The 26665-nt window shown below is 39.9% G+C and overlaps 3 protein-coding genes across 16 annotated transcripts in view; 2 read left to right on the plus strand and 1 right to left on the minus strand.

Moving 5' to 3' along the window:
- Window positions 1-6924, minus strand: part of grm1a (glutamate receptor, metabotropic 1a) — a 32581-nt gene extending 25657 nt beyond the window's left edge. For all 3 annotated transcript variants that reach the window (XM_044169374.1, XM_044169373.1, XM_044169375.1), the window contains exons 1-3: window positions 6788-6924; window positions 5034-5877; window positions 1792-2041 (exon numbers count right to left, since the gene is read on the minus strand). In XM_044169374.1, coding sequence (XP_044025309.1) covers window positions 1792-2041; window positions 5034-5763 — 980 coding nt within the window. In that variant the 5' untranslated portion in view covers window positions 5764-5877; window positions 6788-6924. The remainder of the gene's footprint in view (window positions 1-1791; window positions 2042-5033; window positions 5878-6787) is intronic.
- Window positions 6925-10278: 3354 nt separating this feature from the next.
- LOC122863173 (F-box only protein 30-like) lies at window positions 10279-16655 on the plus strand. Of its 5 annotated transcripts, none has more exons than XM_044169380.1 (4): window positions 10301-10619; window positions 11530-11609; window positions 12736-14877; window positions 15825-16655. In XM_044169380.1, the coding sequence occupies exons 3-4, from the start codon at window positions 12793-12795 to the stop codon at window positions 16017-16019; spliced, it is 2280 nt and encodes a 759-aa protein (XP_044025315.1). In that variant the 5' UTR covers window positions 10301-10619; window positions 11530-11609; window positions 12736-12792; the 3' UTR covers window positions 16020-16655. The 5 variants fall into 5 exon arrangements, with proteins under 5 accessions (XP_044025311.1, XP_044025315.1, XP_044025314.1 ...); XM_044169379.1 differs by having other exon boundaries at window positions 10301-10614; XM_044169376.1 differs by lacking the exon at window positions 11530-11609 and having other exon boundaries at window positions 10279-10614.
- Window positions 16656-19930: 3275 nt separating this feature from the next.
- On the plus strand, window positions 19931-25312 carry LOC122863176 (polyunsaturated fatty acid lipoxygenase ALOX15B-like). Of its 8 annotated transcripts, none has more exons than XM_044169383.1 (15): window positions 19931-20071; window positions 20172-20337; window positions 20638-20842; window positions 20931-21012; window positions 21114-21236; window positions 21337-21440; window positions 21523-21695; window positions 21816-21959; window positions 22051-22254; window positions 22415-22501; window positions 22790-22956; window positions 23161-23282; window positions 23979-24079; window positions 24708-24878; window positions 24990-25312. In XM_044169383.1, exons 2-15 carry the CDS (start codon window positions 20194-20196, stop codon window positions 25164-25166), a joined length of 2004 nt encoding a protein of 667 aa, XP_044025318.1. In that variant the 5' UTR covers window positions 19931-20071; window positions 20172-20193; the 3' UTR covers window positions 25167-25312. The 8 variants fall into 8 exon arrangements, with proteins under 8 accessions (XP_044025318.1, XP_044025323.1, XP_044025322.1 ...); XM_044169388.1 differs by having other exon boundaries at window positions 21640-21695; XM_044169387.1 differs by having other exon boundaries at window positions 20940-21012.
- Window positions 25313-26665: the final 1353 nt, after the last annotated feature.

The following is a 26665-nucleotide window of genomic DNA, read 5'->3' on the forward strand; positions in this document are numbered from 1 at the left end:
GATTAATATTATTTATTATTTATTTAGCATATTTAGTGCTCTGGTGTGTATTTACAGCATCAGGATGTATGTAGGATGGACTCAAAATAAACTACAGTGCCCATGTTCATGGTACTGAAGTAGCATGTCATCCAGTGCAATGGTGTAGCTCACTTATGTGTTTTTAATAGTTTTTGTACAAAATGGAGCTCTATGGCACAGAGGAATGAGCTATATCAGGGTTTGGCTGCACAGACAATTCTTGTTAATAGGATCAATTCATGGTTGTTTTTGGTCTTTTTATGGGATGTATTGACATATGTAATTCAACAAGAAAAGAGATTGACACCAGAAACTTTTTCAACTGTCTAATTTGAACATCAGTGGTAAATATTGTACGCTATCGATTCTCTCCATACATAAAAATTTATACCAACAAACAGCAAACACACAGAGAAATCCATTGAGGAGGAAGAGACAACAATCTTTTTACCAACCTCAACACACATAATGCAACACAACTACTGTATCTTTGAAAATCTGTTGTTGAAATGTAATGCAATCTTTATACGTTATTGTTATTTGAACATGGAATTGTTTGTCTCAGCACACCCTTTTCTTAAAACAACACGGTTAATGTGCAGCACATCGTCTATGCATTGTAAATATGTCTCCAGATTGTGCATTGTCAAGAAATTCTTGAAAATGGTAGAATTTATCAAGGGCCCAACAAAAAACTGCCTTCAAAATTGTCTTCATCACAAAATTACTTCTTGTATGCAATTAACACTGTAAACTGATTTTACCCTAACAATGTTTGAATGTCTTACAATGCATTCATACATCTGTTTTATGTAGAAAGGTACAGGTCTTAATCTTGCCAAAATCTGAACAATTTAATATGTGTGAACGCACAGTAAAGACAGAAGTAACTGTGCTGTTTTTGTCTCTCTTGTTCTTCCTGTTAGAACATGATGGCTCCGAATTTGAGCTGCACTCATGCAGTGTTCAGCAAATCTCTCTGCTAAGCTAGGTTACAAGCCTCGGTCATCCTCAGCTGTCTTATTAATGTCTTCCTCATGTAACATACGGCTGACAACAGCCCCACAACAGACCGGTGCCGAAAACCTCCTCCCTCTCTGAAATGATGGGGGAAAGATATTGGATGAATGAACTGAAAAGTAGCATCAAGGTTGCTGTGGCTTTTACTGACAAGTGTGAATGTTCCTTGAGGGCTATTTCATGGTGTAATGTGCTGCTGTATAAGTGTGTGAGACGACTACTTGCCCTTTTCTAATGACTAAGATTACAGCTACAGTCAGTCACTGTCACTCAACATTGACTAACAGGCAGAGAAAGAGAGGAAGAGGAGAAAATGGAGAGAAAGAGTGAATATCCAGAGAGGAGGTGCAATCAGAAAAAGGAGAGATTTTTACAATTCATGTTGATTCAATATGGTCTTCATGTGTTCACATAGATATGTGCTTCTCTTTGATTGCTAAATGCAAAATGACTGCCATTGCCTCGAAAAACCAAGTAAGAGACAGACCAAAAGGGAGAGAATGGCCTGGAGGCATTGTTTCCCTGTCTAGTTTTGTGTCTGTGACAGAAATACCAATTATTCATTGCTGGAGAACATTTATATTCAGTGCTATTGGTATGTAGTCTAATTCTTCTTGGTTGCCTTGGTGACATGCACATCCGGAAAACATTGCAGCATCTTGCAGCCTTCCAGGTTGAACCAATTTCTTGCCATCAAGAGAAATGCTCTCAACTGTGAAACAAAAGGTAAATAGTAAAACACATCCATACCTGCCAATGAGGAGGAACTCCCCGAACACCCCCAGTCTCCTCATGGCCATCAGCAGACCTCGGACAGTCATGCCCTCACAGAAACACACCACTACACGAGCTTTGGGAAGACGTTCCCGTAGTTTCCTCAAAAGGCGATCGTAGTGCTTCTCCCCTGCGTTACTGTAGATCTTGTCTGAGTGGGCAATGCATAAGCCTTCCAGAGAAGCCAGCTCCTTGAAAGCCTCCATGCCACTCTCCCCATAGTTTCCTATAGATGATGAAGAAAATAGACGGTTATTAAATAGTGAGAATTCAGCCGGAAAGTATTCTATCCTAACTGGAACTAAAAAATAAAACATTTTCCTTGTGAAATGTCTTTTCACCGTAATCCCATTTCTTAAAGTAGCCTTTATGGATAAGGTTAATACACTGGGTGAAGGGTTTTCACTAATTGTGAGCTCAAAATAAGGGGCATTGTTCTCTGATTGCAAGTGACACAATCAATGTTTTAGTGATAAGAAAACATGCAAGCAAGCACATTGCATGTTACTTGCAAAAACACACTGCCATTATTAAATAGCACGAGTAATTGCTTTCAACCATACATTTCTAATTATTTTACTGATGGACAAACAACGTTATGCTTAAAGTACCTCCCAGCAGTTGTTCAGTGCGTCATATCCTGACTGAGCTGAAGCTCTGATCCTCTGATAATGAGTGTCAGAGAGTTTACTGGCTACTGATTGCAATCAAAACCAAAAGGGGTGAAGACAGCGATCCTTGTATAACTGCACACCATCCCAATCAAGATCCCTGCAAAGCTGTTTGAGTCTAAATCTTCTATTTCCATTCGGACTGCAGTACTAATGTGTCACAATCAGGATTGTTGATAAAGCCCACGGCTCTTTAGCACAAGAGTTAGATTACACAGACAATCCAGTCACTTGTGCATGCTTGAACATGTGTCTGTGTGTGTGTTTGAATGTAGATGTTGTCAAAGAAATGAACAACCCCTGTCCATAAAAATCTGAAAACATTTGTTGTGTAATTGCCTTGATGAGAGGCCAGGTTCCTGAGGGCCTCCATGCCACTCTCCCCTTATATGGGTGATGAAGAACAGTACTCTATCTGTGCATGGTATGGCTTTATAGAGCCAGGAAGACAGCAGCTGAAATAGGCATCACAGTAATGCATTTACTCTGGCACACAATGGGCCCATGTGTTGGTTTTCCAATAGTCCTTTCATGTTATTTTCAGTTGCCGCATTTCATTCTCCCACTGCTAAATGGAAATAATGATACCCAATTATTTTACTCTTTCCATCTAGGCTGTGAGACAGGTGGGTGGCGGTGCATTAGTTGATAGCCCATTTGACAATGACCACTGAAAAACTGCTTTGAGTATTCCTACCAGACTGATGATAATCAGAACAGGTAATTTATGCAATTTCACAGCCATAGCTGTTGCTACGGGAACAAGCTGCATTTATAACTTGTCTAAGGTTGTGGAGAGGGAAAACTCATAAGCTTAAGCCAGTCGTGACCACTATTTAAGAGATAACTAAAGATGAATAAACAAGTGGATTTACATATGACTCCTCAAAGGTCAGGGTAAGGTCTGCATCAGACAAATTATGATGTGAAGTCTCAGTTATAAACATTTACTGTGGCTCCAAACTTCTCAGCTGTTGTCTCTTACAAAACTGAACCTAAAGTCAGTGTAAGAATTTATATTTACAGAATGTCTGCATGTAAAAGAAAAAAAAACAATTGAATTCCAATTAAAGATTACAAGTTTGTGCTTGAAACTGCTTTTTTTTTAAGCATCCTACTTTTATGACTCACACTGTAGCCTATTGCGAAATGTTGCTTGCAATCAAATTCATCCTTCCCCTGGCTGGTCTTTCATTACTCTTAAATTATGACTTCAGTCCCAGAGGATCCTCCTGTAGGTATGTTGAAGGTCAGACAGCTGACGCCACCTAGTTATGCCTCCAGGTACTACAGCTCCCTAACTCCCTCTCTTCATCTGTGACAAAGCCCCACTCCAACACCTGACTATAATAGGACTTTTAAGATGTTTTACTCTCCCCTTGAGTCTGCAGCTCCTCAGGGGATCCTAGGTAATGTAGCCTGTCAGTTATAATTTGGGTGCACATCACTGACTGTGTTTCACTAAGACTTTAATGAAAAGCTATGGACATAATTCACTTCATAGTAATTACTCTGTCTACGCAACCCCTCTCTCCCTTTTACCTCCTGTCTCCATCATAATACACTGTTGTGCTGTTCGGCTGAACAAATTAGCAAAAGTTCTCAAAAAGAAAGTGAGCCCATCATGGTATGAAATACAAAATACTATTACTGCTAGGGTTTCTGTGGAGATAAGACATTCATTTAAATATGTATCCGGTGAAGTTTGAGACAGTAATGTCATTTTTCAGCCAAGCCTCAACCTCCTGACTTAACCATGGAATTAATTTAACATTTCCAAAAGAAAATCTCTCCAAAAGGAAGGACCACCCAATGTTTTCTCAGCATACACTCTACTTAGAGTCCATACCCTAGTGCAGGTTATTTAATAAATGCACACACAGCTCTATGATGCTGCATGGGATGTGTGGGAAGATACTTGAAGTAATGTCCACACAATCCTCACACTCCAGACAACTGCATAAAAATCCTAATGAAGATATACTTACATACGCACATGTATGAATGCAACTAGCTGCACTAAGAAGCCTGAGAGCAAAAGACTGAGACAGGCAGATACTGTACATAGAGGGGTAAAGGAGTGTCTACATTTCTTTGACATGCAGTTCCTCTTAAGAGACAGACATTGAAGTGCACCTGCACAGTTGCACTCAAAGACCATTGAAAAAAACTGTGATGTTTGAGGATGTAGGCCCCAAAACCCTCCATTTAGCTGGTTTATACACATTTTGTCGGTCATTTGATCAAATTATTTCATAAGCCATTGGTTTACCATAAACATATAATTATCTTTCCAGTTTCCTCAGTACATCTCAATTTAAAGTCTTGAGGGAAAAAATCTTTTTGAATATTTTCAAAATGATGGAATAAAATATCACAGCAAATGTATGTTTCTCTCTCAAATCTCTCTCTAATCAATGAGAATATTGTAGTGATGTCATGATGGGTAATTAAAAACACCATGATGAATGATGAGGGCACTATAAACCTACTACCAGACTAACAGACAACATGGCTGTTGGCACATTATGGTGATGGGGGTCTCACCCTCAGTGTGCACTGCAGACACATAGGTCCAGTTGTACCGCTTGACAATGTCCAGTATGGCCCGGGCCTGGAGAGTGTCTGAGGGCACGACCCTCAGGAAGTACTTGAACAGAGTCTTGTCACTCAGGTCGATGCTAGTGGCAGAGTAGGCGATCTGCGGGATGTTGAAGAGCTGCAAAAGGTTCTGCACCTGAATGGCCACAGAGCTGGATCCCGGTCCGATCACTCCGGCGATGGGCTTCTTGGAGGGTGGAGGCTGATGGGACGGGGTGCCGTCAATGCACCATTTGGACCCGTCCTTATCATCCCGGATGGAGATAAGGGAGTCCCGGATAAATTCGATGCTCTGCTCCAGGGCCACAGAGGAGTGCCAGCAGGAGTCCCGGATCTCACAGCCCAGGCTGATGTTGGGGAGCAGGTTCGGGTCGGCGTTGATCCGGTCCAACGTGTGGAACATGGCCTCCACCCTTTGGATGCCATACTGCTCGCGGACGTCTCCGCACTTCCGCTCTGCTACCTTCTCCGCAGACGGCTGGTGGTGAACGGAGAAGAGCGCGCCGATGATCACGTCTCCGTCCATGCGAGCCACGGAGCGGGACACGGCGCGAGGGACCACCGACCGCTCGTAGATACTGCTGCTGTGCGAGAGCACGAGGACGCGGAAGAAAAACGTGGGGAGACACAGGAGAGCGAAGAGACTCATCTTTACGCGTGCCATATTGTGCCACATCGCGTGAGCCGTGCCAACTGCGCAGGCATACTATCTGCTGTCTGTCAGTACATCCACGTTTATCCCAGCGACCATGATCTGTGAGCACGAGACCCGGGGAATATCCGCGCACACCTGCAGAAAAATAAGACAAACTGCTGTAACATGTAAGCTGGGAGAAACGAGGCCAGATGTGCTTAAGATGTATGTATAAAGAGTTGACTAAGCACGCATGCTCCTTTCCATCAACGCCCTGTTTTACATTTCTACGACTGGCAACAGTCCTCATGCCTCTCTTATACCATCGTGGTTCCTTTGAGCAAGGCACGTAACTCACAGCCAGCTGATCAACAGGCAGTAGCCTACAGTGGATGAACAGGACTGCTGTCCACAGGGAGTTGCCCAACCGTGCAGGTGGTTAGCACTGGAGGGGGCAGCCAGGTAGCCTACTTTAAAAATTCTCAAACAATCGTGGTTTATTACAAACAGCCAGTACCACGTATCGGGAGAGGCTGAAAGTACTGTGCTCGCTGTCCATTGACAAAATCAGGCAGAAACCAGATTTCAGCACCGTGGACAGCGCGCTTTCCAAACACATTACAAGGACGTGTTTGGGACTCTTGCCTGGGCTCGTCATCCTCTCACCAACACATTCTCGGTTTGACTCAACTAGTTTTAAATAAAGCCGAGAAACTATCCTTCCACAGTCGACTCCTATTTATATTCTACATGAGGATGGATACAACATACCCTTGGGTGTTTTGTTTTAAACGTACCGTACATTCTTCTTATCTGTCTTACAGCATAAGGTAGCATCGGTTGATAATAATAATAACAATACTAATAATAATAATAATGATACACGAACTAAGCGAATATCTTTCAGCAGGAAGAAGCATAACATGAATGGTCTGTTCTCAACAGACTATATAATATAATATATTAGTAATATATTACTATTATGTCTCTCCATCTTCTTCACTGTCCTATTTACATCGTACATATTTAAGCTGCTTTTTTCTGTGTATATTGCATCAAAACTTACCTGAATCCTTGAGACACGTCGCGTGCCTTCGTCCGTCTTCTGTAGCGCGTGGTGCTCGGCTGTATCACTTGAGTCTCTCTCTCTCTCTCTCTCTCTCAACTCGAAACGTGAACATAAAGATCCCCCCGCCACCATCGCCTTTTCCGCAGTATTTACCTCTTATGCCTGCAAGTCTTTAAAACATGTAGGCTATTATGAGAGTAAGACCTGTTATGTTTTATCAGAGCTAAAATGCCAGTAAAAAACATCGAAATCTGCTGTCACGTATAATACATTATAAAAATCACACCAGTAGAGCATTTGAGCTTCTGAGCAAGATAGTTGGTTACCCACGCTCGTTTATTACATTGCCATTAGTATTATCTCATGCACGCTATTTTCTCCACTTCATATAAGCAGGTTTGGAAATGTCTGGCGGGAAAGTATAGCCTATTAGATAGATGCAGGTTAAAGGAAATGGTCGCTCCTGCGAATACAGGAATTTGTCAGGCGGAATTGTCGAGCGAAAACGCTCTTTGATCTGTAGCACTATCAGAAAAATGTACAAAACTGTGTTTATTTAAATATTTGTAGCAACTTAATATTCAGTGTGTCAATAATTCTGTTATGTTGAGAGGGAGAGCGAAAGATCACACTTTCTCCCTCCCTCTCAAAATAGGTATTGGTGTCAGGCGTTAATCACCATTTGAATTATATGACAGCTCACTATAACTGAAGGGAGTTTCTAGGATGTTGGACTGACAAGTGCTAACAACAAGCAGACAGAGCCGCCAAAGCACCGCGATCCTTCGTGACTTATATGGGCCACCTCATATGTTCACTCCTTGAGTTTACTTGAGGCCTCTGGTTTCTGCTGGACCACAACGGATGTGTTCAGCACCACGGACAGCAGTCAACAGTTTGCATCGCGCCATCTAGCGTTTGGTTGAAGGTCACTGATGACATTTTAGTCATTAAGTCAGCGGAGGCCAATCATAGTTCTCCGTTTTGCCACTCTTTAACCTGCGGAATATAGCTTTCCTCACTACTCTAGCCTGAGATGACATTTATGCCATAAGGTGCTGCATTATGATATTCTAAGTCAACTGGTTTAGGCCTGAGGCAAACATGTTTTCACTGGGAAATATGTTAGATAAAACTATATATATATATTTCATATCAGTGATTGTTTGTCTTATGATGATCAGTGTAAGCTACTATCACTGAATAGAACTTCTGAAACAACGCCGCCCCTCAGTGATGAAGACGGTGAGTGAGATACTGTCCACTCCCGGGGGCATGCAGTTTACGCGGTAGGGTCCTGTCGTGACTCACGCCAGGCGGTATAAATCACAAATAAACTTATAAAGGAGTCGCTATGACACTGCCACTGCTGGTGCCCGGGGCTTCGGGAGCGAGCATCTGATATTGAACCTGAATAAAAGTGACATGTTTGGAAGGAGAGACTTCTTGGATGCTGCAGCCACACTTCAGGGCAAAGGGCGACGGCGGTGCTCGGTTTATTCGAGGACTGCAGTCTGCGTGGGTTGACCGCAAGGGTTTCCAATGACTTAAGCAGTAGACCTATTGCTATTTTTATGATGTAGTATTGGTCAAGAGAGACTGATCAATTATATAATTATCAAGAAATGGTATGAAATATGTATATTGTATTTTTTTATTATGTTCTTTTTAGGCTTCTTCCCCCTTTCACTCAGTAATATTGATGTCACCGTCGTTGCTTACGGTTGTGAAAAATTGGATGATCCAAAAAATAAACATACATTTCTGTTTTATTTTCTGAAAACATAAACCCCATCAATCAATCTTTTGGCAAGCCTATTTTTCATGTTAGGCCTTGCTTTGCCCAACTCAGGAAAGTTGGCAACATTTGTCCTTTTCATCAAAGTAGGATTGATAGCCTATTAAAAATGCGACAGTTTACATACAACAGCACCAAAAATCTTACATAAATGCTTGTTGTCTAAAATGCCACATTAAATCACTTGAAAACTTGCAAAGGATGGCATAGTTTTCAGCCCCGGACAGCTCCGCGGACAAAACAAACAGGTGGGCGGTACAAAGGTGAGTTGCGAAGTTCACAGCACCATTGGTGGTTAAGTAAATGGTCCATCCACCTATCCTTCATTCTCTTTACCCATTTATTATCTGTGTCATGGGTTGGTAGTTTGCAAGGCATCTGCACAGTGCACGGTCAAATACCATGTGTGTGTGTGTGTGTGTGTGTGTGTGTGTGCGAGAGAGAGAGAGAGAGAGAGAACCTGGTCTCGTCATGGCAGACCCTTTGGTGGTCACTTATTCTCTCACTTTCAGTTCAGCTTTAACAGTAGGACTTTAGTATCAGATTTCTTATGGTTGCCTTGCTCTGGTAGTAAACCTCATATTAACCACGTGAACCAGTGAATCACAAATGTCTGCATGACATCATTCTTAGATTCATATACTGTATACTGGATTTACAAAAGCATACATTGAAAACAGTCTGACAGAGAAAATCCAAGCAAATGCTATGATTGCATTTTGTTCTCATGCAAAATCCACTGAACATAGGTTTTATTACAGCGTACAATTTATAATAACTTTATCTTTATATGTAACCATTTTAAGCTTATGCACGTAGGCCTACAGTATTAAGCATTTAGAAATTTGAGTTTGCGATACAAATACAACAACTGTATTTTTTCATTTGCTTACTTAGCTAAGGATAAAAAATGTAAAAGGAAAAGTCATTGCAAATTATTTTAGATGTTATATCATGTAAATGGCGATGGTCCCAATGACTGCATTGGTTTGTTTCAACACCTCATGACAAGTGTGTTCAGTACTGCTAAGCACTGTCCTGCTGTTGTGTCCATGAGTCAGCTCCTCCAGCTCCAGGGGTACTGTTTTGTAGGTGATCCCGACCTCGAAACGTGGCGTCTCCTCCAGTTAACAACAATGAATGGAGGCATAGTCTAACAATTACCGGCTAGGAGGCCGCAAGAATGGTGCAACAGCGACCTCTCCTGTTTGTTACTGCTTACTGCATGTTAATTAAAAGAAAATGTGTCAGGCAATGCATTACGTCTAAAGATTGACGTGGTTTGCGTAGAAGGCCAAGTATCTTTTGTGTCTGATTTATTTATTAATAACGGACACATATGCACTTAAAATTAACTGCCATGCCATGAATGTATCATAACTTCCCTATCACCTATATCAAATTGCGTCTGTTTGCAAAGCTATTTCGGATGGTTTAATTTATTTATAGGTGGTATAGATATCACTAATTCTAAATGCAGTAATAAGCATATTCGAAATGAATTGCACAAAAACTACCGATCTCTTTTACAAATGTAATTTTACTGGTCAGATTAGTATATCTAATTAGGCTATCATAATATACAAGTACAATTTCAAACAGTTTGTTGAAGATGTCATAGTGTATTTTAAAGGAAATGACGCCAAGATACATCTCAGTGTAAATGATTTAATCTTATGAGTAAATTTTTTTTTTTTAAAACGCTCCTTCCGGACATTTCTGCTAAATTCTTTAACATTACAAAGGAGTATCTAGCTACACAAATACATTTCATTCTATTTTTCCTTCACTGTTTTTGTCGTTTTTCTTTTTTCACGTCCATACGAACACTTGTAATGATAAATGTGAAATTGATGTACGTTTAGGTCAATAAAGTTTTGAACAGAAAAACAGGAGGTTGAGGGAGAAGAATTGTAGCTAGCCATCACTGGCAGTTTCTCCACAGAGGCAACTACAGTTAAAGCTAATTGTATTTATATATAACAACCAAACATATGTTATCATACGTTTTCCTGCCAACACAACGGTAAGGTGAGAAGCTACTCGCATGCTAAACCAACATTATCTCGCTAAGTTAGCTTGTTGTGAACTTCCGAGCTGGCTAGCTGTTGTTAGCCAACTTTAGCCGGTGTAAGCTAGCTAGCCATTGTTACAAAAACAAGCTGATTTAATTGCGACAGAACAGTTGACAACAAACTGGCTTGTAGTAGGGGTGTTTATATAAATTACTGTGCACAGTAGCAAACGCTTCTCTTGTTATCGTCGGTGCCTTTGCTATAGTGCTGCTTGTTGTAAGTAAACTTTAACTGTCACAAACTAGCTACAGTACCGTATATCCCTGGTAGGCAGCTGCCCTAAGTTGTTATCGGTGTATGCGCCTCACTTGTCAAGTGAGCCAGCCTGATAAGCGTTAACTGCTGGCTAAAAAGTAATTTAACCAAAGCTAGTTAACTAGTTGACGTTAGGTGATGTACGGTTACGTTACTGATGTACATGCAAGCCGCATTTATAATCCTAGCCAAAGACTTTGAAATGACAGGCTAGCCATTCCTCTTTAATACATTACTTAATAAAGTGGTTATAGAGACAGACAGACAGGTGCTGTGTACTTGGCAGTAGTATCATAGATGAGCTTCTCACTTGCAGAACTTTCTCAGTTACTCTACATCTGAAATTATCAAAATTCTGTGTTCCAATTCCATACTTAATTGCACTTAGTATGTAGTATATACTAATCTTTATAGTACATTGTTTTTGCAGTTAGTATTTAAGAAATCATCATACTTTGCTATTTTATACTAACGGAAATCATACAATGTGTACACAATCAAATTGTAACTTTTGAATTATCACACTGCCAATTTAACTTCAGGGCAGATAAAGCTACATGTTTTGTTTGTTTTTTTCAAAGATTTAATACTGAATTGTTTTGTTTTCTAAGGTCTTTCTGGAGCTGTCTCACAACTTAAAATTTAAAAAAGGAAAGGTTTTGACCTTCTTGTTATTGAGCTTCCTAATAAGGTACTTGTGTGATGAGACAGCCTTGTAGATGCATCACATGACTGCAGTTAATTTCCACATAGGGTGGAGTGGGGGCACTGTTTCACAGTCTGCAGGCTCTAGACAAGGCAAGAGACAGAACACCAGCGCCACAGACAATTTAGGTTTGCTTAGTCATTCAGTTTGTTTCGTAGTGCCGTTTCATTGACTTTGTTAATGTGTTATTATATATGAGGAGGCTGTTATGTTACTATCAGTGTTGATTTTTAAATCACTTTTACCATAAGGTAGGTTAAAATCTGTTTTGTGAAGCTTTGTGGCATGGATCTCAGCAACCACAGTGACATCTGGTGGTTCGCCGTAATTATAGCAGCCATTCACAAATGGGCCAAAGCTCTGGTCCAACACCAGGCTGATTTCATAGTTTTAATCTTAAATGTGTGCAATAAAAGTCTAAGAAGGCTATTTATAGGCTTTTTATATTTTCAGAAAGGCTGCAGTAAATGCACATATTATTGTGCAGTATGCTACACTAAAATAATTCAAAAATGTGTTGTCCAGATAGCCTGCATATCAAATATTTTTGGTGACGTGAAAATTGAATGTACCTGGTGTAGTATAGGTTGTATGTCCTCTGTGGGCTGATGTGTTTTTCCTTTGCGGTCAACACAACATAGCATCTATGTGACATTTTATTTGAGAGGCAATGTAATGTGGTGTGTGACTGGAGAATGATACTTAAAAATATTACTTTTATGAAATGTTTTTACTCGGTAGGTCAAATTGTTCTCATTATCATCTCTTTCTAGTGCACATTGACATATTTTTCCATTATTCACTTTTCTCATTCCACCAATGTTACAGTATGTATCAGCTGAGCATATAGTTTAGCTGCAAAACTTTTAAAACTGTCAAACTCAATGAAGCGCTTTCCGAAGTACCAGTGACGTATAACACTTCTTACATCATCAATCATGTGGTAGTCGCCATGTGACACAAAATATTGAAACCGTGCACTTCACAGGGGTGAAACAGACTTTGATGCCTCTGTATAATATGCCACACAACTAATTTCCCCCCGGTAATCAATTGTTTTGTATTATCTTTAATGAACTGACATTATTTGCTCTTTCCGCTTATTTGGCAGGACAGTGAATTTTCTCTCAGTCACCCTCAGAAGCTTTCTGTCCCCTCAGCTCTGAAGATGGAGGAGGACCACGTTCACTGTATCTCCTGTGTTAACCAGAGATGCATGGTCAGACCTCAACCAGGCATTTCTTGTGATCTTATCACCTGTCCTCTGGTGTGTGGTGCTGTATTTCACTCCTGCAAAGTTAATGAGCACCACCTGATGTGCCCACTTGTGAGGGTCCCCTGCCTAAACAGTGGCTATGGCTGCCCCGCCACCCTGGTGCGCAACCAAATGTATGCACACCTCGAAGTGTGTCCAGCTGGAGTGGTGTGCTGCACCATGGAGTGGAACAGATGGCCCATTAGCTGCCTGGACTATACTTCGTATGAGAGCCTGAGCCGTGGTGTGGAGGAGGTGGAGCAGCTGGACATGGCACTTGCCCTTCAGGACCAGCGTACACTACTGGAGTCCCTCAAGGTGATTGCCATGGCACCTACTGCAGAGGGAGAGCCACTTGTCCCTGTTAGTAAGGAGAACAGGGCAACAGACTCAGCTTTGCTTACATCTGCCCCAGAGGCCTCCACCTTTATTGAGTCACCTTCAGAGTCATCATCCTCACATCAGCCACAACCTCCCCTACCAGGCTCGGCAAAGGAGAAAATTGTCAGTGGAATTAATGGCTTGAATGAGGAGCACTTCAGTAAACTCTATGAGGCCACAGTTGAGACTGCAAGAAGCTTAGCCGCTGCTTTAGAATTTGTTAGCAGTACCAACTCTGTTGACAGCAGCACAGAATGTGTGAACAGAGGAGCTGCTATGCAGAAGAGTAGTAGATTGAGCAACAATGGAGACCTTCAGAATGGACTAGAAGACAAAACACATGCAGCTACTGATGATTTGAATAAAAGAGAGATGGAGGAGCAAAGTGTTTGTTCTAGCTGTTTAAGAGGAAGTGGGGCTCTGAAAGGAACAGATCTGAGGAACACAACAAATGGACCACTGTCAGGAGCAATGGAGGCCAGTCTGGAGACAGCCTGTCCTGCTGAGGTGCAAGATGACAGGAATGATGGGGTTTCTCAGGAGCCAGTCAACCCACCAATGGCATCTCCAGTGCATGTCAGCCAGGGTGTGGCACAGAGGGCTGGTCATGTGGTCCTGGAAGATAGGGGGCTAGTTCTTTTAGAAAACCATGGACCTGAGCGTAAGTTCCACAGCTACCAGTTTTTTAGGGGCCAGGGCCAGTGGTCATTAGCTAATGGACGGATAGGTTTCATCCCAGACAGGTCACTGTATAGATTGCGACCAAAAATGGAGGACAAGGCAGTCGATACCTCGGACCTGGAGCAGGATGAGGACCCCATGGGTCTGGGAGAGATTGATCTGATCACAGCAGCCCTCCTCTTCTGTTTAGAGGAGTCCAGAGAGTGTAGAAGGATCTCTGATACAGTCTATGTTGATGGCTACCGTGTTGACTTTGGCACACAGACTTTCACTTTCCCTGCAGCAATCTTGGTAACCAACACTAGAGTGGGTGACATGGCCTCTGCGTCTGCCTGTGACCATGCTGCCCCCCAGCTCTCCTATCCCAGCCCTTTCCGCACTCTCCGCCTCGGCCTTGTCCTTGAAGCTCTGGAGGTGGAGGCGGTCCCACATAACCGCTACCTCCCTCCTAACCCCCGCTACCAGCACATGTTCCCCTTTGTCTGTGGTCAGTCATTCCGCCGGGACCACTTTTTTTCCCATTTCACAAATGTCCATGGTGACATTCACGCTGGTCTCAATGGGTGGATGGAACACCGCTGCCCCCTGGCATATTATGGCTGCACATTTTCCCAGCGGAGGTTTTACCCATCCACCCAGGGGGCCAAGGTGGTTCATGACAGGCACCTCAGGTCTTTCGGGGTTCAGCCTTGCCCAAGGGCAAAACTTCCAAGTGACTCCCAGTCTGACCAAATTAGTAGGCTTCCCATTGAGATACTGTGGCACATAGCTGGGTTCCTGGACAGTTTCAGCCTGTGCCAGCTGTCATTGGTGTCACGGACTATGAGGGAGGTGTGTGCCAGTCTCCTTCAGACCAGGGGCATAGTGGAGCTGCAGTGGGAGCGAAGACAGGGCCCTGGTGCTCCTGGCACTGTGTCATGGCAGATCAAAAATAGAGTGAGTAGAAAACCTGTATAGTGAACCTACTATATGTCAGTGTTTTTGATGGCATTTTTGAATCACTCTAAATCACTTATCAAAACGGTTACAAAAATGTATGTGCTTTTCTAAGAGGCAACATTCCAAATAGCTGATGTGCTGCTGTAGCTCTACAGTAAATAGTACGATATTATAAGCACAATAAAAATAACTGTGACCATATTTGTAACATCATTGAATAAAAATGAATTATTACAAAGCTGTTTTAAAGATAAAGACTGATTTTGTGGAGTAGTGTCCCCAAAACCTAAAATGAATGTTTTGAACTTAAATTAAAATTTCTAAAGGAGTAGTTTGACATTTTGGGAAATGCCCTATTTGCTTTCTTTTTTTTTTTTCTTTCTGAGAGTTAGATGAGAAGATTAATACCACTCTCAAGTCTGTTCGGCAGGCTTCAGTTGCAACCAGTTAGCTTAGCCTAGCACAAAGACTGGAAAGCAGGGGGACGCAGCTAGCCTGACTCTGTCCAAAGGTAACAAAATCCACCGACCAGCACTATTTTAAAGCTTATTAATTAACAAGCTATGTCTCATTTGTTTGATCTGTACAAAAAACAAACTGTAAAAACAACAATTTGACTATTTATTGGCAGTACTGTAACTTCCTAGAGTCTCTGCTCATTGTCTGGCAACTGGTTCTGTCCAAGAAATAGTCTGGCACATAACCCCTGAAAAACAGCAGAGGAAAAAAAAAGGAAAGCAAGTAAGTGTATTTCCCAAAGTGTTGTTTCTTTTAAATATAGGAGGATACCATAACAAAAGCTAGGAGTGTAGGTTTACACTTGGATTGTATGGAAATTGCATGTAACAAATCAACAGGAGCCCTACTAACATTGCATGCAACATGCAGTGCCCTCTTCATTCCAACATCTTATTTATTTATTTATTTTTAATTTACTGTTGCAGGTGTGGAGATTCAGCACTGCCTTCAGCCCAGTGTTGTCGTGGGGTTTCACTGATCTCCCCAGCATGTCGGACCATCTTAAGAAGTGCCACTACAACATAGTGGAGCACAAGACAGAGCCTGTACCCCTTCCTGCCATGTGTACTGCACGAGATGGACACTCACTGCGTCGCGTCCTGCGACACGTTAACACCTGACCACGCAAGGCTGACTTCTCATAGCTGCACAAGATTCACTGTGGTATTATGAGGATGTTGCAATTAAAGATTTTCTGTCTTGAAAACAATGAACTCTTTCTGTATTACACTAGATTATGAAGAAGCCTTAATGAACACCTTACTTGCCACAGTGAAGGTCTGTTGTTGTGAGTGGTATCTATGTGGAGAAAAAAAAACATTAAGCATTTAGCTTTGCATGGATTTGTGCTGAAAATGCGCCCTTATTCTGGTAAGATAAAATATATTTTCTTGAAGACAAAAATGCACAATAGATTTATATTATTCTGTATGATATACTGAGAAAGTGGAATTTAAATGTTTACCCTATCTTGCCTTTCAGTAGTAATGGGGAAAAAGCAGATTGTTGGATATATTGCACTATTTCTGTGTGACAGAAGTTATGCCAGCACTTTACACAAGATTTGCTAATCCCCTCTTTTGTTGATATGTGACCCTCAATGATCTAGTTTATCTGATCCCCATAGAGGGGTCTGTTGGCTGGGTTTGTAGGATGTCAGGATGTGAGTCAAAACAGATGGATATTAATATTAGGATAGCCCGATAATGCATGTGATTTGCTACCATTTAATAAAGTCTTTACAGCCTTTTTATATATTTGTTTGTCTTTAAAGCTCTCCTTATTTATTCAATATATAATGTCATTGTTGTTATTATCTATAGGTGCTTGAATAAAAGAAAAATATCTTTACTTATAGACATTCACATCTTATATTGAACAGAGCCATGTCACTACTGGTGTGAAAATCCTGTCTTAACTGTAGTGCAACTTTTAAGAACAGCAATTTATATACACTCTGGTTGCCAGTTTATTAGGTATACCTAGCTAAAACTAATGCAGTCTAATACAGCAGCCCTGCAATAAATCCTAGCTTCATGAAGGTTATAATGTTCAGAGAGAGGCGTTGATTCAACTGCATGGTCATTTTAGAGAATATAGTTTGAGGTGCTGTTGAAGTGTATTGGGTTATAAAGAGAGGTCTTTCTAATATTTTGTCCAAATAAAAAATAGAAATGACAAAAATGCAACAATTGGCACATTGGTGGCAGTTAGTAGGTAAGACCTACAAAAACAATCAGTATAAAAACAGTCATGACAAATAAAGCTTATTCTGCCAAGGACCCCAAAAAGATCATCACGTAACCAAAACATTTTTAAGTAATTCAGTATTTTATTTATATAGATAATATCTCTAAATGGAGTGCATGTGCTGAGAAATGGAGAAAATGAATAAATTAAAGTTCTCTCCAAACATTATTTTGGTCCATCAATGCACAGTGCACTCCACAGCTGAAAGTGTGACTTCATGTGGAGTTATTTTCTATGGTAAGTACTAGTGGAGTGTGAATGGTTTTAAGGGAGGGCATAAAATTCATGACAACTTATGTCCCATACAGGAAAACAGCGGTCAAGTAGATAGGGACTAACTATTCACCTGCGAGCCCCTCTGTGGAATCTCAAGGCTCTCTTCAGGAAAACGTTGAGGACACTGAGGAAATTTCCTTGGCTCTGCAAATCTGTTGATTGATTTGTGCACCATACTATCTCATCCTAGTAGCCTGTTAATTTGAAGTGGGGGTAAACTCCAACTGAATCCATCCTTTGTTCCAAAGAACTGATGTTCTTCTTAGGTCCAGGATAGTGCAACTTCATACGTTTTCCTTTTCTGGGAAGAAACATAAGAAACTGTAGTGCTTGTGGCCATTGTATGTTTTAACATTGTTTTTAAGCCTTTATTTAAGCAGTGTAACTCCACTAAGCTGTGTGGGTCTGTTATGGTGACAGGGCTCGGAGTTAGATCCTCCTGGAGTGGTTCTAATTTACATATCTGAATTCTAATCTGCAAAAGGTTTTGCATAAACTGGATCTGGGCTACTATGAACTCCACTAAAAACATAGTTCAATGACTATCCATCGGTAACTTTCTCAGAATTGCACAGCTGTATCATCATGTAAAAACTTGATGAGTTCAGAGTACAGAGTTCATTTTAGCTAAATGTTAACATCGGCATGCTAACATGCTCACAATGACAATGCTAACATGCTGATGTTTAGCATGCAAACATTTGCTAATGGGAATGTCATTAGTTTCACATGTATAGTATTTGGCCATAATCCAAAAGTACTGAACAAATGAAAATCTTGAAATCAAAATGAAAATCAAATGAAATCTCTGACCTGATAATGGCACTAGAGAAAAAGTCAGGGGAACATCAATGTTTGTACCAAATTTCATAGCAATCCATCAATTTTTTAGATATTTTACACAAAACCAAAACGGTCCACCTCATGTTGGAACTAAACTCGGGGGTGGTGGATCCTTGCTGCCAGTCTCTCTCTCTACTATAGCTATCTAATAATGGCATATATGGCCAAAAAAAACCCCTAACAAATAAAAAACAATTGATCATTTACTGAATATCCTGATATTTTTCTGTGCTGTCAGTTTCCCAGAAAGCTGTAGCTGCCAGGTGGAGAAGGCTACAGTATGTTAGTATCTATAGACTGGAAGGCTTGATTTGCATGTGCAAATGTATTCTTCTGTTATTTTCAGAGAAGAGGAACTGGGTTACTTAAGATAATCCCTAAGTTCTTTGATAACAGAGTAAGGTGTTTCCCAATAGGAATCGCATCTAAGTGACCAATTCCACTCCAATGACACCACATCTATCTGTGACATCACATCTGTCTGTGACATACGAAGCGTCTTCAGTGCACCGTCCCCTTCATATACCAAGGTCAACCGCCAGCTCGCAAGTCATTTTAGACCGGTTACTTTCTGTGTCTATCCAACGAGAGAAGTGTTGATGAAACCTGTCAATATAGGTTATTTGGGATATTATACATACAAATCTTAAATGAGTTCAAGATTAACCATTTTAAGTGACAACTGTCTGTGGAGGTCCTGTAAAATGTTAATTATTTTTGACCAAGAACTGGAAAAGTTTCCTGGCTTTAGTTTATGTATTTAATTTGTAATTTCTATGTTTTCTTGTTCATTGTTATTCAAACTCATCAGAACTCCTGTATTTCACAGCTCAACTAATAAGTTTATCTTGATAGTTTAAATGTTTCATATATGAACAGCCAACTCAGTCTTTGTGTATCATCCATATTTACAAAATCAATTCTTTTTTTATCTTGCTAAAAAAAAAAAGGATTTCACAGTTCCCAGTAAAAAGGACAATTGAAAACATACTGAAATTCATTTTCTATATCATTCAGACAACACACTGAACAAATCCACTTTTCTTCTTCCAGACTAACATAACATCCAGTTTCAATATTAAGTGGCAAAATACCAGACCTCAGCTGGGCACATAAAGACCTGTGTTTCTTATATAAATCATATACAACATCATTCTCAGTACCATATTCATATATTATCATCCTAAACACACGCAGTTTTGGTTTGTTGATATGTTGATCTTTTCATTATTAAAAAAAAAGCCTCATAACTGACATATGTGATTAATGTGAACATTAGGAAGAATAAAACAAACATGTGAACATTTGATTGTAATTATGCTGAATCCATCATGTAACTTTTTCATGTCATAGGAGTGTAGCTATTGGGACAGACCTTGTATCTTTTATCAATTTATTATCGTACATTTTCAAAATATGGAAAGTGTGTAGCTTCTGCCACTTAACTGACTTAGGAAGTCAGAGCAGAGCAGGCTGAGACCAAATCTTTACACTTAGGAACATTTATAAATGGCACTTATTCTTAATTGTGAGAATAAGAGCAAAATTACATCATTACTTAGAATTTGGACACATTTCGGACCAAAGTTTTACTCTTTGGTGGACTGATCACCTCCTAGAAAAGAACTCACTCTGAGGTCTCAGTACTCTTGTAATTAGGGAATGTCCAACACCTGTGATTGCTGTTAAACTGCTCAAGTGGTGTTGGGATTCCTGCTAAACATGTGTAGTGGTTCTAATTAATGAACCGCTCTTCATCTGAGCTTCATCTGTTTACCAAGAATAGAAACTTTATCATGTTTGTGTATGTTTAATGCCATCATATTTGACAGTTTTGGGGTGGAGCAAAGCTATTTATTTAATCAAAACCAAGTAATCAGTGTTTTTGCTTTTATATGTCTCAGTTGTTGGAGCTAGCCAGGCATCATGGCAGTGTACACTCTGGAAGTGACTACAGGAAGCATGCTGCATGCAGGCACATTTGATAACTTGTATGTTACCTTGATTGGCACTGAGAGTCAATCTAGGCGCACTCAACTGAGTTTTGGATTGGATAATAAAACCGCAAAGGTAATTTGTGAAAAGTACAATAAATGTAATTGTTCATATTGGTTTTTATTATTTAACTTATATTTATATTTTTGAGCAAAAATTTGCTGGTTTTATTTTTTTTCTCTCTGACAAAAACAACTTTAAACATTAATCATTCATTAGCAGTTTTGTTGGCGGCCTGATGGGAATTGAGTACAAAACTTTGGTGGGGGAATGGTTTTCTTTGGTTATGGAAGAAGTTTAATATATGCCCATATTAATATTTAGCCATTTGATCCATGTTCATGTTCCTGATTGCACCATCCTCTCCAACCACAGGTGGGAAAGTGTTCTGTGACCACAATTTTTTCTTTAGGATGTCTTCTTCTCCTCAAGTTGGAAAAAGATCCTTTCCTTGAATCCCTGGAAAAGGATTGGTTTTGTTCCAAGATAATGGTGAGGACACCGGAGGAGGACGAAATTCTTTTCCCCTGTCACAGATGGCTGTCCAGAGGAGGATTTGTGTTGTTGAGAGGGGGGAGAGGTTAGTGAAGTATTTTCCACTTGTAAGGAGCTACTTTATGTAAAATGTTTTATTTTTTGAATGAATCCGTGGGCTTTAATCCACACAGCTACAAAAGCTTTTGAAGATCTCCATCCACGACTAGTAGAGCAACGGAAAAAAGAATTGGTCCAACAAAAATTAATGTTCAAGTGAGTGAATATATGGTTTAACACGGTGCACCTCTATGAACATTGACTGGGATTCTTATTCATAACTTTTGGATGTCCTTATTTCCTGTTTTCCTCCTCAGATGGGATAAGTATGCAGACGGAATGTCGTACAACTTAAACCTCTATGATCCAACCGCTGTTCCTGCAGAAATCAGCTTATCATTCTCAAAAGTATTTCAATTTAGATACATGCAACAAGCAGCGTAAGTGCTACAATCTATCATTATTATGAAAATCAGTCCTCTGAATCAAACACAAATAACTGGTGCAATGAACAAAAGTTAAATACTTTGCTTTGTCCAGATCAGCTGAGCTCAAACTGAAAGGTGTGACAAATTCTACTGAGCAGTGGGAAAGCTTTGAGGCCATGAAGGGGTTCTCCTGGTTCAAAAAGTCTCCCTTGTCAGGTAGGATCTTTAGTATAGCATGGTTTTTTTTGTTTTACGTATCTGTAATACATCTCTGTAAAAATAAATGATTATGTCCCAGAGTATGTGTCGCAGCATTGGAAGGACGATGACTTTTTTGGATACCAGTTTCTTAATGGACTGAACCCCTATATAATCCAACGTTGCTCAAAGCTTCCCTCCAACTTCCCTGTAACAGAGGAAATGATGAAACCTTTTCTGGCAAACGGAAGCTCTTTGACTGCAGAGATGAAGGTACAAAAATTGCATTTCCTGCGATTTTATTTTAAAGATGTTTTTTCTTAAATATTTTTTTCCCTTACCACTCCTCCATCCTTTTTAGAATGCCTCACATTAGTAATTTATATTCTACAGAAGGGCAATATATTCATTAGTGATTACAAGATCATGGAAGGTCTGCCTACAAGAGTTATTGATGGTAAACCGGTACCTCTGACTGCTGCTCTCTGCCTGCTGTACCTAAATCCAGAGAAGAAACTACTGCCCATTGCTATTCAGGTTTCTCATATCTAGTGAATTATCTCTCTGACTTAATACATTTTTTGTTTTTGATCCACTTCTGCAAACTTTAATATGCCTCCTTCCTCAGCTCGGTCAGCAGCCTTCAGAGGAGAACCCGATTTTTCTGCCTAGCGACTTGGAGTCTGACTGGCTGCTGGCCAAGATATTTGTGAGGCATGTAGATGCCCTCTATGCACAATTGGTCACTCATTTGCAGAAGACTCACCTACTGGCAGAAGTTTTTACAATGGCGACACTTCGCAACCTCCCAATAATTCACCCCTTGTACAAGGTAGGCTGTTTTTTAGTGGTTTTTTTGTTTTTTTTTTTTTTTTTTCGTGGTGGGGGGTTGTTTTTTCTAAACTGGAGTGCAAAACATTTTTACCTCAGCTTTATGTTCTTATTTAGTTCATGACTGTCACCAATGTCCCCTCTCTTTCCCTGCTTCACAGCTGCTGATCCCCCATCATCGAAATACCCTCTATACAAACATCGTTGCTCGTGTTACACTTTATGGCCCTGGTAGAACTCTTGGAAATGTATGACTTATAAAAATTCTCTGTGGCATACTTTCAGTACATTTGCATGTTTCAAAGAGTGTTGTCTCTTTTTTCTTTTTTCTCTTCCTGAACTAGACATTTATTTTAATAACATTGACATGATAAATTCTACTATTGATTCTAAATATTTTGACCAGTAACAGTAAATTGGAAATGTTTGAACATTTTATGTAGAGAGAGAGAGACTGGCATTTTACATTACTGCATTTTATACTGAATATTTGTTGGGAAGCCATAACCATCTCAGGCATGTTATTTATTTTTCAGTCTTCACTTGGAGGAGATGGATTCACGGAACTAATGAGACGGAGCCTCTCCCAAACAACCTACACCTCCCTCTGCCTGCCTGAAAACATTGCAGCTAGAGGACTGGAGTCCATCCCAAACTTTTATTACAGAGATGATGCACTGAGGCTGTGGAGCATCACAAACAGGTGAACTTCTGCCTGCTGGAAGTCAACCCTGCTTGTATGAACTGAGGATTAAATATATGGCACATTAGATACATTATTTGAAACAAAAAGTAGCTAAAACTAGATCAGCATTAACATTCTGCTTTCATTAGCTATTGTAATTCATAATTCAACTTAGAAATGTATTCACCATTCTGATTCTGGTACCATTATTGTTGTCCTCAGCTTTGTCAAGGCAATGGTGGCATATTATTATCCATCTGACAGTGAAGTGTCTGCAGATTCAGAGCTCCAGGAATGGGTCAATGAGATCTTCTACTATGGATTTCTGGGAAATGGTGACTCAGGTGTGTCACTTGTGGCTAACAGTCTGTTATGTTCACCTCTTCTAAATTGCTTGAATAAATATTTAGTATGTAAAACCTTGAGGCTCTGCAGGAGTCCCTTTTCTAGGAGACAGACAGACCAGGTCTCATCTGATCTGCATGTCATCCTTTTTATTTATTTTGAGCTATAAAATTATCTTTTAATTATGAATGGAGGGGATGGACTGAAGAGACATTCAAGGACTCTGCACGTGTAAGCCCATTTTCCACAAATCATGTATGCTTTACATGACTAACAAGCATAAACATAAGCATAAATATACCTTTTTTTTGTTAGTTTTTTTCATTTTCCAGGCAGTTACTGGATTAATACATTTCAGTATGTTATGAAACTCAACTTACACAGATTTTAAACTTGCCTGTAATTGATCATTTCTACATTTTATCTTATACCAGGGTTGCGAGAGAAGTACACACTGACTGGGGCGCCTTGTATCACAGGGCTGAGACACATTCGCTTACATTCACACCTATGGGTAGAGAAGGAATGCATTAAAAAATCTATCACATTCCAGGAAATGGACAGCAGTATGTAAAGGATGAAAAAATACAATTATGGTATAATATACCATATATAGATATAAATTGTACAAAAAGGGACTAGACGCTTTGCTCTATATTGTAGTAGATTTATATTAACAAGAACATTCCTGACAGGAATCCCTTCAAACTTTCAAACGGTGGAGGAACTTATCAAGTTTGTCACTATGGTGATCTTCACGTCATCAGCGCAGCATTCTGCAGTGAACAGTGCACAGGTAGACATTTTTGTAATGCTGAGAATTAACACCTGTTGGATTACTGACAAGATCACAGAGGGTAAAAATAATGCAATAATTGTAAATTGTCCTCAAAGGTAAATTTACCTTTTTTTACATTAGCCTTTTTTTCTTTCATCAATGAATTATAATACATTTACTTGAAACGGTAGATGAAAATTAAAAATAGACTTCAAGGAATAGTTTGACATTTTGGGAAATACGCTCATTTGCTTTCTGGCTAAGACTTGGCATGAAAAAATTGATACTACTCTTGTGTTTTGTATGGTAAATATGAAGCTGCAGCCAGTTAGCTTAGCACAGCATCAAGACTTAAAAAGGCTAGCCTGGCTCTGTCCAAAGGTAACAAAATCAACCTACCAACACCTCTAAAGTTCACTGATTTAACACGTTATACATCTTGTGTTTTAATGTGTATAAAAAGTGTAAAAGACAATTTGTCGTTTTATTAATTAAGCTAACTGGCTGTTGGGCTGTAATGTATTACTTAGTAACATTTAACAGTAAGAGTAATGGAATAATTTCTCAAAATGTCTAACTATTTCTGTAATTGTACAGCTCAAGGTTAATAGTGCTTGTGTTAATGGCTGCTGTATGTCTTCCAAAGTTTGATTTAATAGGTTGGATTCCCAATGGTCCACTGTTGCTGCACCAAGCTCCACCAACAACAAAGGGACAGTCAAGCACGGAGGCCATCTTGGCGACTCTGCCAAATAAATATTCTGCAGGACTTTTTATGTCATTTGTGTGGCTGATCAGCAGGAAATATGATGATTTTGTAAGTTTGACATGTAGTTTTTCCTGTTCTGCCAGAGTTGTGACTAGCAATTCTCCTCCTCTCATAGATTGCCCATTCCCTAACATGACATTTTGGTTTTGTCTTTGTCAGGTACCTCTGGGAACTTATCCCGAGCAACGCTTTGAGTCTGCAGCTTTACAGATGATCAAGGATTTTCAAGCAGAGCTGTCATCCCTCAGTGTGGTTATTACCAAGAGGAACTCAGAGCTTGAGCTGCCTTATGATTACTTGAACCCTAAAGAAATAGACAACAGTGTAAATATTTGACCAGGATCATGTTTTCAACAACTAGCTTTGTTGTCATAGCTTTGTTGTCCAGTGTCCTGCAAACATTGTGTATCTGCTGAGACAGTGATTCCTGTACTGTAACTGACACTGTTGGCTTAACCTGAAAGTAAAGATTCACACATTTATATGGGTGAGGTACTTTGTTCTGGTTAGTTGTACAATAGCTTTGCAGTAAACAATTCAATTACACTTGCATGTTCAGGCGAAAGGTGTTGTTCCACTACATTTTAGAGGCCATACTAAGTAAATATTCTGTTGTGTCTCTCAGCCACTGTTTTCTTGTTGGGGGTATATGCTGTCATGACTTCGATGCCATTCCCAAACCAGTCCCTCTCAACTAACAGTCACACACATGCACACACAGCAATGTTTCATTTGTTTTCTTCAAGCACATGCACTCAATTAAGGAATATTATTTATATAAATTAAAAAAACGGAATTACGTTAGTATTTTTAGTTGAAGTGATGATCATCTGTTATCAAAGAACCAGGGATTGTGTTAAGTTAACTCAGTTTTTAGCCATGCTAGCGGCATTGCTCTAGAGATGTTGGTCGATCGGGCTGTCATTTTGGTCCAAACTCGGATATGTCAACAACTATGGGATGGATTGTCATGGCATTTTGCACAGACCGTCAAAGTCCCCAGATGATGACGACTTCTAATGCTTTTTGTTGATTTTCACCAACTTTTCCTCTAGCTCCACCATGAAGTTGACATTTGTGGTTCAGAGGGAAATATCTTGTTGGATTGTCATTTTGCTACAGATATTCAAGATCCCTAGAGGAAAAATTCTAATGACTTTGGTGATACTCTTATTTTTCCTGTAGTGGCAACAGGAGGTCAAACTTCTCAACTAGCCTGTGAAATATTTCAACATGTACTCAAAGGATTGGCACAAAATATTGTACAGACATTCATAGTTCAGACTATGTATCCTAATGATTTTGGTGATCCCGTGACCTTTTCTCTAGTGCCACCATGAGAGTGGCATTTGTTTTTGTAGAAATATCTCAGCTATTGGATGAATTGCAGAAAACTTTGGTACAAACATTCGCGGTCCCCAAAGGATGAATTGTAATCACTTGGATCCCCTGATGTTTCATCTAGCATCATCATTAATTAATTTGTCCAATACTCTGGTTTATGACCAAATACCTAAAAGAAAAAAAACCCTGACATTCTCATCAGCCACAGCTGTACTTTGTGTTTAGTGCTAATTAGCAAATGCTAGTATGCAAACATGCTAAACTAAGAAGGTGAACATGGTAAACACAGACATCAAAGTTGTTTTTTTTGTGAGCATGTTAGCCTGATGACGTCAGCATTTAGGTCAATGTCTATTGACCTTAGTACAGAGCTGCTAGCATGGTTACAGACTCTTAGTCTTGTTTTAATCTTGCAATTTTGTGGAAGTGCAATACCAAATCACAGATGTTCCCCTTTAAGCAGTTAAAAAGCTTTTCTTGTTGTGCAGACA

The sequence above is a fragment of the Siniperca chuatsi genome, linkage group LG16, assembly GCF_020085105.1.
Source record: "Siniperca chuatsi isolate FFG_IHB_CAS linkage group LG16, ASM2008510v1, whole genome shotgun sequence".
NCBI lineage: Eukaryota > Metazoa > Chordata > Actinopteri > Centrarchiformes > Sinipercidae > Siniperca > Siniperca chuatsi.